Source organism: Bufo bufo, chromosome 4, assembly GCF_905171765.1.
Source record: "Bufo bufo chromosome 4, aBufBuf1.1, whole genome shotgun sequence".
Lineage (NCBI taxonomy): Eukaryota > Metazoa > Chordata > Amphibia > Anura > Bufonidae > Bufo > Bufo bufo.
Genome location: NC_053392.1, coordinates 96,053,846 through 96,066,650, shown reverse-complemented (window position 1 = coordinate 96,066,650; position 12,805 = coordinate 96,053,846). Strand labels below are relative to the sequence as shown.

General features: G+C 45.9%; 1 protein-coding gene and 6 non-coding genes across 8 annotated transcripts; all 7 read left to right on the top strand.

The window, feature by feature from the left end:
• The first annotated feature begins 368 nt into the window (after positions 1 to 368).
• On the top strand, positions 369 to 12,189 carry RPS7 (ribosomal protein S7). Of its 2 annotated transcripts, none has more exons than XM_040427547.1 (7): positions 369 to 476; positions 1,381 to 1,462; positions 3,903 to 3,974; positions 4,977 to 5,120; positions 7,855 to 7,919; positions 9,660 to 9,813; positions 12,078 to 12,188. In XM_040427547.1, exons 2-7 carry the CDS (start codon positions 1,388 to 1,390, stop codon positions 12,153 to 12,155), a joined length of 588 nt encoding a protein of 195 aa, XP_040283481.1. In that variant the 5' UTR covers positions 369 to 476; positions 1,381 to 1,387; the 3' UTR covers positions 12,156 to 12,188. The 2 variants fall into 2 exon arrangements, with proteins under 2 accessions (XP_040283481.1, XP_040283482.1); XM_040427548.1 differs by having other exon boundaries at positions 371 to 476; positions 9,660 to 9,810; positions 12,078 to 12,189.
• LOC121000181 lies at positions 1,087 to 1,308 on the top strand. Its single transcript, XR_005778807.1, has one exon. It is a non-coding gene; the product is annotated as a small nucleolar RNA SNORA73 family (small nucleolar RNA).
• Positions 3,615 to 3,836, top strand: LOC121000184. Its single transcript, XR_005778810.1, has one exon. It is a non-coding gene; the product is annotated as a small nucleolar RNA SNORA73 family (small nucleolar RNA).
• LOC121000185 lies at positions 4,270 to 4,491 on the top strand. The gene has a single exon (XR_005778811.1). It is a non-coding gene; the product is annotated as a small nucleolar RNA SNORA73 family (small nucleolar RNA).
• Positions 5,675 to 5,896, top strand: LOC121000180. Its single transcript, XR_005778806.1, has one exon. It is a non-coding gene; the product is annotated as a small nucleolar RNA SNORA73 family (small nucleolar RNA).
• On the top strand, positions 9,293 to 9,507 carry LOC121000186. The gene has a single exon (XR_005778812.1). It is a non-coding gene; the product is annotated as a small nucleolar RNA SNORA73 family (small nucleolar RNA).
• LOC121000183 lies at positions 10,979 to 11,200 on the top strand. The gene has a single exon (XR_005778809.1). It is a non-coding gene; the product is annotated as a small nucleolar RNA SNORA73 family (small nucleolar RNA).
• Positions 12,190 to 12,805: the final 616 nt, after the last annotated feature.

Below are 12,805 nucleotides of genomic sequence, written 5' to 3'. Positions count from 1 at the left end.
CTTTTCTCACCCACTAACTTCAAAGCAACAGCAATGAAAACTACTCGCATCATTGTCTTGTGGTTGCTGTTCTGAAACTACAACTCCCAGAATCCTCCTTTCACTTCTATAGGAGTAAAAAGAACAGTAGGTGTGCATGCTGGGAGTTGTAGTTACACGGCATCTCCAGTGCTCCTGGGTTTCTGCATCGGATCCAATACTACAGCTGCCACCATGGATTCATATTACCTTATACCAATCCTTTGGCTGTAAACACAATTCCCTTAAAAATTTTTTTATAGAATTCATTTTATTCCGCCCGTCTCCACTTCCGCCCTCACTAGTGGCCTCGCTTCCGCCAGCTTCCTGACGTAAAGGGTGGAGCAACGCAGTTAAATACTCGTCGCTGATTTCCCATGATCCTTTGCGCTCGGCCGAGATCAGCGCCGCTCTCGCGGGATCTCGCTCTCTTCCTAGGCCGTCACTGAGACAGGACGGTGAGTGCAGCGAGTCGTCCGGAGCCAATTCTTTCTTTTATTTGTCTCTTCCTTTGGTTGGTGGCAAGAAATGGCTGCGCACGCCGGCGGTAAAGGCTCCCTTCTTCCCGTAGAGCCGAGGATGTGGCTGAGGAGCGCTGTGTCTGCGGTGGATGGGGCCGGATGGTTGTAGACTTGAGTGCGGCGGCCGGTGGTGATGGTGGCTGAGGCAGCGCGGGAAGGTCACGTGGTCCTGCCGCTGTGCTAGAATGTACCGTGTGCCGGTAGGGACTGGTTATTACAGTGCAGTAGAGCCGGGCCTCCATGCTCTGCTAGAATGTACCGTGTGCAGGGAGTGACTGGTGATTACAGTGCAGTGGAGCCGGGCCTCCATAGTTTGCGGGGTCCCCCAGGTCTCTGTATAGATGTGTGGGGGCTTGTAATGGCGGTTGTGTATACCCCTTTAAGGGCTTGCTTGGATAATGGTGGGCATGGTGCTGGAGAGGGTGTCACACTGTAAATAGTAATAGTCCATTGATTCTGTTAAGTTTAGAGCCCCACCCCCACTATTCTCTAAGACTGGATGTGCTTAGTATAGGGAAGTCTTAAAGGGATGACTGATAATCTGAACCCAACGTGGATATCCTGTGGGGTCGCTCCCGCAGGCTCTGTCCTTGTGGCGTATGGGAGCGTAGCGTCTTGTGGCGCAGTGACGTACAGTCCCGTTCCACAACGTTGGAGATCATGCCCGTCCCCGGTCTTCTGACTGGTGTGGACAGCGTCCTGTATATTCCTAAAACTTCTCAGAGCTCTCGAGCTGTGACCGAGGAGACAAACCATGCAGGATACAGCGCTGTGTGTGACGGGTGGGGAGGGGGTGATGGGGGCAGCGGGACTCCACTAACGTGTCTCTTGTCTCTTCCAGAAAGGCCATGTTCAGCACAAGCGCCAAAATCGTCAAGCCAAATGGCGAAAAGCCAGACGAGTTCGAGTCTGGCATCTCCCAGGTGAGTGCTACATCAGGTCGCCTTCGCTGTAGACCAGGTGGGTAGTAGAGCCCACCCATCTGTGGACTTGGCTTTTGAAAGCCTCAGCAATGAGTTGTGGTTGGCGACTGACGCAGCTCCTGGTGGCACATGTCGGGTAGATTGCAGTGTAAGGCTACTTTCACACTAGCGTCGGGCTTCCGCTTGTGAGCTTTGTTTGAAGAGCCTCACAAGCGGCCCCGAACGCATCTGTCCAGCTACCAATGCATTCTGAGTGGCTGCAGCTCCGCTCAGAATGCATCAGTCTGCCAGCGTTCAGCCTCCGCTCAGCAGGCGGACACCTGAACGCAGCTTGCAGTGTTCGGGTGTCCGCCTGGCCGTGCGGAGGCAAACGGATCCACCCAGACTTACAATGTAAGTCAATGGGGACGGATCCGTTTGAATTTGGCTCAATTTTCAAACGGATCCGTCCCCCATTGACTTTCAATGTAAAGTCTGGACGGATCCGTTCAGGCTACTTTCACACTTAGAATTTTTTTCTACAATATAATGCAGACGGATCCGTTCTGAACGGATCCCAAGTCTGCATTATATGAGCGGATCAGTCTGGGCAGACCCCAGACGGATCCGCTCTGAACGCAAGTGTGAAAGTAGCCTAATATGTACTTGTGCCAGGGCGGTATTGAAGTCATACAACACATGTGGCTGGGGTACTATTACTACACTGCCCGATGTTCATGTAGTGCAAGCGCTGATGGATGATGTGGGAGGAACGATTGGTACCGCAGTCCTTCCTCCCACATTCAGTTCTCTTGATTAGGCCTCTTGCACATCCGTACTCTGTCCCATGTTTGATCCGCAAAAAAAGAAACTGGGTAAGGACATAAAATAAGGTGTGCAGGAGGCCTTATAGACTGCTAGTTCCCGGAACTGCATGCCAGATTCGGCAATCCGGACGCAAACGGATAGCATTTGTAGACAGATCCGCATGTTGATCCGATATTTCAATCCATTTGTCAGACGGATCTGTTTTTTCCAGTGTCATCTGGAAAAAACGGATCCGGTATCTATTTTCTCATTTTTAAAGGTCTGCGCAGACCGCAAAACCGGATCCAGCATTTCTGGCAAGTGATCAGTATTTTTCTGGCTGGAGAGAACTGCAGCATGCTGCAGTATTTTCTCCGGCCAAAAAACGTTAGAGGGATTGAACTGATGCATCCTGAACGGAATGCTCTCCATTCAGAATGCATTAGTATAAAACTGATTAGTTCTTTTCTGGTATTGTGCTCCTGTGACGGAACTCTATGCCGGAAAAGAAACGCTAGTGAGAAAGTTGGGCAAGGCTGGGCTTAACGTCCCACAGCAGCCGTGTGCCATGGGAGCCAATGGCTGCACAATTTTGAAGGTGAAACTGTAGCATTACCTTCAATATGGTGCCTAGATTAGCGGCCATGTGCGGGCAGGGTTTTGTCCACATGCAGCAGTTATATCCAGTATTTTTTTTATTTTTTAAATGTTTAAAGTGGTCGTCTTGTTCTGAAGAAAAGCCACACTGTCATATCATGCAATAAAAACACTACTCCCCTCATCAGTCCATCTGAGGAATCCAGAGCCCATAGCTGTGCACAGGCTGCCAGCAGTGACAGTGTATTGGCACCTCAGTCTCAGCAGACATGTGCCGTGATGCCGGTAGTACTGCGTCTGACCATGGGACGACTGGAGCATCTGTGCTGGATTGGCGGAGCATTGAAGAGGCGAGTGGTGTTTGTTTGTATTACATTTGTGGCTCTTCTAAGACCCAGACAGCCCTTTTAAACCCCAGTAATCCTGTTATGGCATTCTGTTCGTATTGTCATTTATACTGTATGTAGTCTTCACAGTGGGTCTGCAGAATGGTAAGATGCTTTTAACCCCATAAAGAGCCTGTGCTCCTAGATTAGAGTTCAGTGATGCAGGGACAGCCCTACTGAGAAGGGTCACTAGGGAAGGGATTGCCTGGCAGCTCTGTGGACCCCACTTCGGTTTGGCAATCAGTTTGGTTCCTGTCCCGTAAGAACTGATGGCATCTCTTCACATGTGTAATGTTGGAAGATACGTTGATGTGTCCTTGTTTGATGCTGTTCACTACGCTGCAGATGTCCCTCAGACGTTCTCATCATCCCTTGACTATAACCCAACGTGGATATCCTGTGGGGTCGCTCTCGCAGGCTCTGTCCTTGTGGCGTATGGGAGCGTAGCGTCTTGTGGCGCAGTGACGTACAGTCCCGTTCCACGACGTTGGAGATCATGCCCGTCCCCGGTCTTCTGACTGTTGTGGACAGCGTCCTGTATATTCCTACAACTTCTCAGAGCTCTCGAGCGAGGACTGAGGAGACAAACCATGCAGGATACATGAAAGTATTTCTTCGATAATGTCTTCTGTTGGTGAACTAGAGATCATTCAATCTCCTTTTCCTTCTAGGCTCTGCTGGAGCTGGAAATGAATTCAGACCTGAAAGCTCAGTTAAGGGAACTAAACATTACTGCAGCTAAGGTAAAACCTGACTCCTGGTGCTGGGCTATGTCTTATGTTTCTAGTGTCCAGCACAGTGGCTGGACTGGGGGGCGGGGGGTGCTCAATTGGTCAGTACACACAAGGTGATTACTTGTGACTTTTGAGCCTGTCAAAAAAGATTATTTTAAAGTTGTGCTCCCCTTTGGTTTATGTACATCATCCTTCCCCCATTTATGTGGCGATTACTAACTGCAGGTACGACTTGGATTAGGTCACCTCTAGCACTAATATAACAGTGCTTAACATACGTTCAAGATTTCCTAAAGGGCTTCATCCAACGTGGATATCCTGTGGGGTCGCTCCCGCGGGCTCTGTCCTTGTGGCGTATGGGAGCGTAGCGTCTTGTGGCTCAGTGACGTACAGTCCCGTTCCATGACGTTGGAGATCATGTCCGTCCCCGGTCTTCTGGCTGGTGTGGACGGCGTCCTGTATATTCCTAAAACTTCTCAGAGCTCTCGAGCTGTGACCGAGGAGACAAACCATGCAGGATACAATGAATTCAGTCTGCACTAGTATTTGTTACTGTGGGTTACATGTTTTCTAGTAACATGTCCGAGAACTGTTAAATACTCGTGATAATACTAATCGCCTCATTAATACATCCGAGAGGGAGAGCACTGAACTGGAAGGCAAGTAGGTGTTTTCTGGGCAGATAATAAAAAAAAAAAAAATTGCAAAGCACTGCTTGCCTCCACTGGTGAGCTGTCTTTGGCTTTTCTGGTCCCCAGTACTTTCCATGTTATGGATTCCGCTACCTTGGACCGTAACTTATGGCGGTCCGTGGTACCAGAATCCATAGCGTAGTTCTTAGATAACTCGAACCTTGTGATTGAGCGAACTTCTGTTTTCAAGTTCGGCGTACATTTTATGAATTCAGTTTCTATAAAACTGCAGTAGATGGAGAATCTAGGATATTCGGTTATGAAATGGCATGTGTTTTGGGGGACACCAGTGGTAGCTACGTGTTGTTGTTTCTCACAGGAAATTGAAGTTGGAGGTGGTAGAAAAGCAATAATCATCTTCGTTCCAGTCCCTCAGCTGAAATCTTTCCAGAAGATCCAAGTCAGGCTGGTGCGCGAGCTGGAGAAAAAGTTCAGTGGCAAGCATGTAGTCTTCATTGCTCAGGTATGTGCCATGCAGTGTTCACTCCTCTCCTAGTTAGTCTACCAGGTTAATTGTGAGTACCAAGCGACTCCCAGGTCTCGGTAGGGAATGTGGAAACGTTTCCTATTTTCTGTTCTTAGAACTTTGTTTTATCAATTAAAATGAACTTTTTATCTGGTCCAGTCCCAGCAAGAGCTCTGTCAACTTGATAACCCTGCATGCGCATTACACTGATGCTGCTCCTGCGTTGGGCTGAGTGTTTGGTGCCTAAGATTTCTGTTGTAATACCAATGTCAGGAAATGTGGACTGTGGAGTTGTTGGGCACAGTTTACAAGCAAGAACTTGCTGAGATTTGGATCGGTCTTGGGGCACTAGCAATTGAATGCTGGATTAAATTTCATTTTCTTGACAGTGACTGGCTTCATAGGCAAGTTGTCCACAAATCTCTAAATTCCCCACTGAGCATCTGAGTAGTCTGGTAGGTAAAATTTGCCTGATGCTCACTCAAAATTGTCACACCACCACTTGGTCAGTAAATTTTCTCTGTGGAGTCGGCTACATATATAATTTTTAACCAACGTGGATATCCTGTGGGGTCGCTCCCGCAGGCTCTGTCCTTGTGGCGTATGGGAGCGTAGCGTCTTGTGGCGCAGTGACGTACAGTCCCGTTCCACGACGTTGGAGATCATGCCCGTCCCTGGTCTTCTGACTAGTGTGGACAGCGTCCTGTATATTCCTACAACTTCTCATAGCTCTCGAGCAGTGACCGAGGAGACAAACCATGCAGGATACAAGTGTTCATTCAAATGTAGTGTGCCTTTTTCTTCAGACTATTAGGCCTCATGAACATGGCTGTAGTTTCATCTCAGTGGGGCCACAGCAGATGCGGACTACAAGCCTGTAAGGGTACTTTCACACTTGCGTTTTTCTTTTCCGGCATAGAGTTCCGTCACAGGGGCTCTATACCGGAAAAGAACTGATCAGGTATGTCCCCATGCATTCTGAATGGAGAGTAATCTGTTCAGTTTGCATCAGGATGTCTTCAGTTCAGTCGTTTTGACTGATCAGGCAAAAGAGAAAACCGCAGCATGCTACGGTTTTATCTCCGGCTAAAAAAAAACTGAAGACTTGCCTGAATGCCGGATCCGGCATTTTTCCCATAGGAATGTATTAGTGCCGAATCCGGCATTCAGAATACCGGAATGCTGGATCCGTCCTTCCGGTATGCGCATGCGCAGACTAAAAAAAAGTGAAAAAATAAATGACGGATCCGGCATTTCAATGCATTTTTTCGACTGATCAGGCATTTTTAAGACTGATCAGGATCCTGATCAGTCTTACTAATGCTATCAGTTAGCATACATTTTGCCTGATCCAGCAGGCAGTTCCGGCGACGGAACTGCTTGCCGGATCTCTCTGCTGAAAGTGTGAAAGTAGCCCAAGTCTTTTCTGCAGTCCTGCAAAAAAATAGAACCTGTCCTGTTGTCCGTTTTGTGGACGTAAATCTGACTTTTCTCTAGATGTGGGGGAGGCGGTGTTTCGCTCACAGCTGAGATCTGTGGCTTGTGGACCGCTAAACACAGTTGTGTACATGAGGCCTTATTTTGCCATTTGTTGACAACAGGAAGTAATGCCGTATTGGCTGTCACCTTTGAATTAGTTATACCCTTAATTGCTGGGAAGCTAAGTCAAGAGCAGCCATTCACGGGAGGGAAGTTCTGGAAACAGGACACAACTGTGCAGATCTAACGTTTACCAAGTGCTGTACTATGCACAGCCATCTGCAAAATCTTAAGGTTAGTCAGCACATCCCCGTGTGCAAGTGCACGTCACTATGGCTGAAAGCACAAGAGCAAAAAAACACCATGCAACAGCACTCTGCAAACACAAATAATAAAGTAACTACAATAGGGCCATACTCGTATAGAAAATGCGCTAAAAATTATTGGCAAATACATTTTGTACAAAATTATTTGTGCCTGTCCACCACTGACAAGGTGATCTCTTGGACAGGAACCTACACTAAATACTACCTCTGTTGGTGCCATACTGGCCTCTTATATTTAAGGGAATGCAGCTTCCACATGCATGCTGAGCCCACACTATTATACCTCTTTTTGCTGTCACAATGGCCTCTATTTAGGGAATGCAGGCTCCACATGCTTTTTGTAAGCCTTTTGACACCACGGGAGGCAAAATAGAGTGGTCTTAGCATGCATGTGGAACCTGCATTCCCTGATTATAATGGAGGCCAGTACAGCACCAGCAGAGGTAGTATTTAGTGTAGGTTCCTGTCCTAAAGAGATCACCTTGACGCTGGTGGACAGGCATTATTAACTTTGTACAATGTATTTGCCGAGTGTCTCACATTTATAACGTAGCATTAGTACATTTTCTGTACGAGTTGCACTATTGTATTTCCTTTTTGTTTGCAGAGTGCTGTTGCATTGTTTTTGCTTATCTGCTAAATATGCCAATACACCTTTTTAATAGCTGTGGACTGATGGCTATTTCTCCTAATCCCACACGTAACAGAGGCCCATCTGAGCATGCATGTGTATTGAAGGTCCACATTCCAACTACCTTGACAAGAGCAAGGTGTCTCTAGATACTATTCTCTGGGAGCCAGGAATTCTATTGAACCTTATTTTAGATTGATAGAATCTAAGCACATGATGTACGTTTCGTTATTAAAATACTTAAGATGCACTGGTAATTTGAGATACTGCAAGCATTCATTTTTATTCTTTGCAGAGAAGGATCTTGCCCAAACCAACAAGGAAAAGCCGCACGAAAAACAAGCAGAAGCGTCCCAGAAGGTAAGGTTTAATTTGTTTGGGGGCCATTCTATCAGACTGGTGTCAAACTTGCTTTGAGTAAATGAGACTTTGAAAAACATACTAAAGGAAATCCACAGGTAAAATCTAGCACTGTGTAATACTATGCATGTCAGAGGGAAGCTCAGCATTTTTGACCATACTAAACTACCAACAGCATGTGCTTTTACTACAGGCATACCTTTTTTAGAGTATTCTCATCAGGAGTGGTGAGAATATGAACTTTTAGGTTACTTGGACACATGAAAGTATTTGATGCAGATTTTGTATTTCTGTGCTGAATGTGTCAAAATCCACATGTGACATAAACGTTTTTGTTTTTTTTTTTAAAAACCAGACACCTTTCCTGAAATATTGCAATAAATGCTTGTTCCCTCTGCAATTTTGGGCCTTATTTTCTTCTAACTATGTTGTCCATTATTCCTGTAAGACTAACCTTCAAGACCCTGAAAAATTCCAGCTGGTGTAAAATTCAGGGGGAAATGCTATTATGGCAGTTTTGTTTTTACGTTCCCCTTGCACTAAAACTGACCTGTTCATTCTCTGGGTCAGTACAATTATAGCCATACCACTTTTATAGTTTTTGTGTAACCTATGGGAGGTTTGTGGTGTTTCTATGGACCTTCCACATGAATGAACGGCTCCCTTGATCGCCATGTGTTGGGATTGTTCGGGTGCCATGTTTAAACACCTGACTTCCAGCATGTATGGCAGAGGTTGGAAGGGGTTAAAGGGAATCTGTCAGCTCCAACCCCCCCCCCCCCCCCCCCAAACTTTTACAAGCAGTGAGTAGTATAACTGACGCTAAGTCTGGTTTTGTAATTTTTATCTTGATATTCATCTTAGTTCTGACGCTGGCCTCCAACAAAACAGCAGTAAAATGCATGAGCTTAGGAGTCCTCAATACATCATTTTACTGCTGGTTTATGGGAGCAGTGTCAGAATGCAAGTTTGGGGGGGATGTAGAACTGGCAGTCTAAGGATAAATGTACCACTGGGTGTTCCCATTCCCCTTGTCAAGGGGGGTGTTCCTGCAGTTATATTGTCTGCACTGATTGGATAGTGTAAGTCAACTTATTTGTAACTTCTAATAGGAAGAACAGAAAAATGGCACCACATAGGTTCTGCAATATCTTGCTGACATGTCAAAAGTGGTGACAGGTCCTGTTCAAATGAGGTTTCTGGAACCCTATTATATACGCTGGTAGAAAATGCTGTGGTTTCCGGCAACATGCCCTATCTGACTGTTATCCAGTTTTGCATTGTATTCTCATTATGTTTTTCACCTGACTTTATGCAGCTTCTGTAGTGTTTGCCTATACAGGTGTCTTATATAGGTCCTTGGGCTTGTGCCCCCAACGTGGATATCCTGTGGGGTCGCTCCCGCAGGCTCTGTCCTTGTGGCGTATGGGAGCGTAGCGTCTTGTGGCGCAGTGACGTACAGTCCCGTTCCACGACGTTGGAGATCATGCCGGTCTTCTGGCTGGTGTGGACGGTGTCCTGTATATTCCTACAACTTCTCAGAGCTCTTGAGCTGTGACCGAGGAGCCAAACCATGCAGGATACACTTATAAATATATTAAGGGTTAGAAAAGCTGGGTCTAAAAGTCCAGTCATATGGAACATCACATTTAAAAAATAAATACTATTTAGTATAATTTGTCATTCCCCTTGTCATAAAGAATTGCCTTGGCATCATAAACACAACATTTAATTTTTCAGTCGTACCCTGACAGCAGTACATGATGCCATCCTTGAAGACTTGGTGTTCCCAAGTGAAATTGTGGGCAAGAGGATCCGTGTGAAGTTGGACGGCAGTCGGCTCATCAAAGTCCATCTGGACAAGGCACAACAGAACAATGTTGAACACAAGGTAGTAGTTTGAATTCGGTAAAGTTCATTGGCTCTTGTATCATCTGGTTTCTGGTGAGGTTTACAAAGGCACTGAGGGGGGACTTCAGCTGTGTCATTTCCTAAAGCGTTGCTCTACCAACCCCTGCTATTTTGGCTGTATCAAAGCATCCTTAAAGCATAGGCGTTCACATGTCAAAGACCAGATTTTCTGTATTTCATGCATTTCTTTCTGGTGGCCAGCGGTCACGGTTTCTGCATTGGTTGCCACTTTGCTTTCTCAGGCTGTGTTTTTGGACAATTCCTTGCCTCTACTTGTAACATTTGCAGTGCCAAGGTTGAAAGCGGCAGATGAGGGAAGCGAGCTTCGGATGCTACAGCCGAACCAAAGTCTCTTCGTTCGTTAATCCTGTCTGCTGCTTAAATGCTGTGGATTTTTCCAGATGCAATTCTGCTACCAAGAATCTGCAGCATTGGTGTGGCTGTGCCCTCAATAGATTTACAAAACGGGGGGCTCCCTTTTCTATCTTCGTCTGTTAGCCAGATTGGGTAGAATTTCTTGCTGTAGAGGACTCGGCCCATCCATATATTTCATAGAAAATGTGTGGATATTAATTGTACTGGAATGCTTAGATTTTCTAGCATTTTATCTCTAGGTGTCTGACATCTGGGACCCCCACCAATCTGCTTTTTGAGAAGGCAGAACCTTTTTAGGCCAGTGACAACACATTAATGTGGCCTAGGTGCAGCATGGCCCCATTCAAATGAATAGGTTGAGCGCGATGCTATACAATGTAGGGCGCTGTGCTTGGTGATCTGCGAGAAGGCCACGGTGATCGCAGAAGTGCTTTTTCAAGCAGCTGATTGGTGGGGGTCTCTTGTGCCTCCAAGATCAGATAGGGATCCTGTAGTTAAATGTCAGAGAACGCATTTAATTTGCACTGCAGTTGCTGTCTGGTGTCCCTGCCTGTGGGGTCACTTCAGAAAGATCTCCTGTGATTAGTGTCTGGAATTATGCAAAGAGGTCACTCCCTTCTGCTAGGCAGATGTGCCTGTGAGTCGAAGGGTGCATGTACACCCTGGATAGCTTATCACAATCTACCCACAACCCTATACTGTGAAGGTGTTGCTTGGTGCTTGGAATTGACTTGCATACTTTATTTCATAGCTTTTTGAGGGGGTTGTCTTAACCAACGTGGATATCCTGTGGGGTCGCTCCCGCAGGCTCTGTCCTTGTGGCGTATGGGAGCGTAGCGTCTTGTGGCGCAGTGACGTACAGTCCCGTTCCACGACGTTGGAGATCATGCCCGTCCCCGGTCTTCTGGCTGGTGTGGACGGCGTCCTGTATATTCCTACAACTTCTCAGAGCTCTCGAGCGAGGACTGAGGAGACAAACCATGCAGGATACAAAAATATTTTTTTAGCAAAGTTTGTTTTTTATAAACTAAGCTGGTTCTTTTATCCTATTAAAAACAGGAAAACTAATATCAATAGTATGGTCCCGTGTGAAAATTCCCCACACCACTTACAATACCATAGGCAGAGGTAAATGTGCATTCACAGCATCGACTCAAATGTGTATGTTAGGGCTGGGTGATATGGTCTAAAATCTATATTGCGATGTAATTTGAAGCATGTGTGATATAATGATATATCGCAATAGATTATTTTCTTCTGTATGTATACAAATTACAAAACTGTTCAAGAAATTTTTAAGATGTGTATTGTGTAACAGATCCTTTTCCAAACTATGTAAAGATGAAGTGTCCCAGCCAGTGCCATTGCCATCCGCCCCCCCCAGTAGATTCAGTCTCCTGCTAATATACTTGCCTTTCCTGCAGGGTGCGCGGCTGGCTGATGGAGTCCGCAGGAGACGGACTCAGTCTTCTTCCCAGCATGCACTGGGTGAGACCTGATGTCACACACAGCGTCAGCCAGCACGCTCACGTTGTGTGCACGCAAGGCCCTGGCCAGTGCAGTCAGGAGGCCATGGAGCAGTGAGTGAGAAGCTTCAATTCACTTGGCTGGGGCAAGCTCATAAGATTTAGTTAGGGCTCCCTAACCCACCCTGAATGCAAGTTCCAGCATACATTGGAGGATTGGCACGTGCAGAAAAGTGACAGCAAGGTTCAATAAGGTACATATATACACATTTGGATCGCTGCTGTGAATGCACGTTTACCTCTGCTTATGGTATTGTAGTAGGTGTGGGGAATTGTCGCACAAGTTTATTTTTGTTTCCTCCTGAATGCCTTTTATAACTTTTTTTTTTTTTTTTTTCCCATCAAGGTTGAAACATTTTCTGGTGTCTACAAGAAACTCACAGGCAAAGATGTGGTTTTCGAATTCCCAGAATTCCAGCTGTAAAGTGCAACATAATATAATAAAAAGTACTTGTTATTTTTGTTCTACTTTTTGTAGAAGCCCTAGCTTCAGGCAGGTATTACCTTGTAACTTTGGTTGTCTTTTTAACACAGATCAAATCTACATGTACAGTACATCAAACAGGCTAAGTTTTTTTTTTTTTAATGAAGCTGGGCAGCACTTCATTCCAAGAATAAGGGAGGTGGTGCTTGCAATCTGCAGTCATGTCAGAAGAATGTTATGCCCTGGGAGAGAAAGTATGGCGCAGGCCCTGTTCTGGCACAGATGTCTGTGGCATACACTGCAGTTGAATGGGTGGTAGTTTTGGAAGAGTTGGGACGGACCAGCCAACCTGAAGATGTTGCTATGCTTAAGTTAGATCCAGGGCAAAATCAGTCTACCAGAGGAGGTGCCTGTCAAGCATGTGACCACAACTCTAGTGTCCACACAGTTTATACTAAGGAGCATGTGAGTGAGATGGCATTTAATCTACTGTTTTGTGTCTAGATGGGGGTAAATCTAGACAAGCAGCAGCAAAATCCTGATTTAATGGATGTGCAGTATGTAGGGCAAAACTGCTGTACATCAAGAGTATTATACATACATAATATAAATACAAAAAACACTTAAAGGGAACCTGTCACCTCAAAAAT

Excerpts from the sequence above, each read along its gene's own strand:
- RPS7 (XM_040427547.1), top strand. The coding sequence starts at position 1,388 with ATGTTCAGCACAAGCGCCAAAATCGTCAAGCCAAATGGCGAAAAGCCA. Across the intron at positions 1,463-3,902 it reads TCGAGTCTGGCATCTCCCAG|GCTCTGCTGGAGCTGGAAAT; the intron begins GTGAGTGCTACA and ends TTTTCCTTCTAG. Across the intron at positions 7,920-9,659 it reads AAGCAGAAGCGTCCCAGAAG|TCGTACCCTGACAGCAGTAC; the intron begins GTAAGGTTTAAT and ends TTAATTTTTCAG.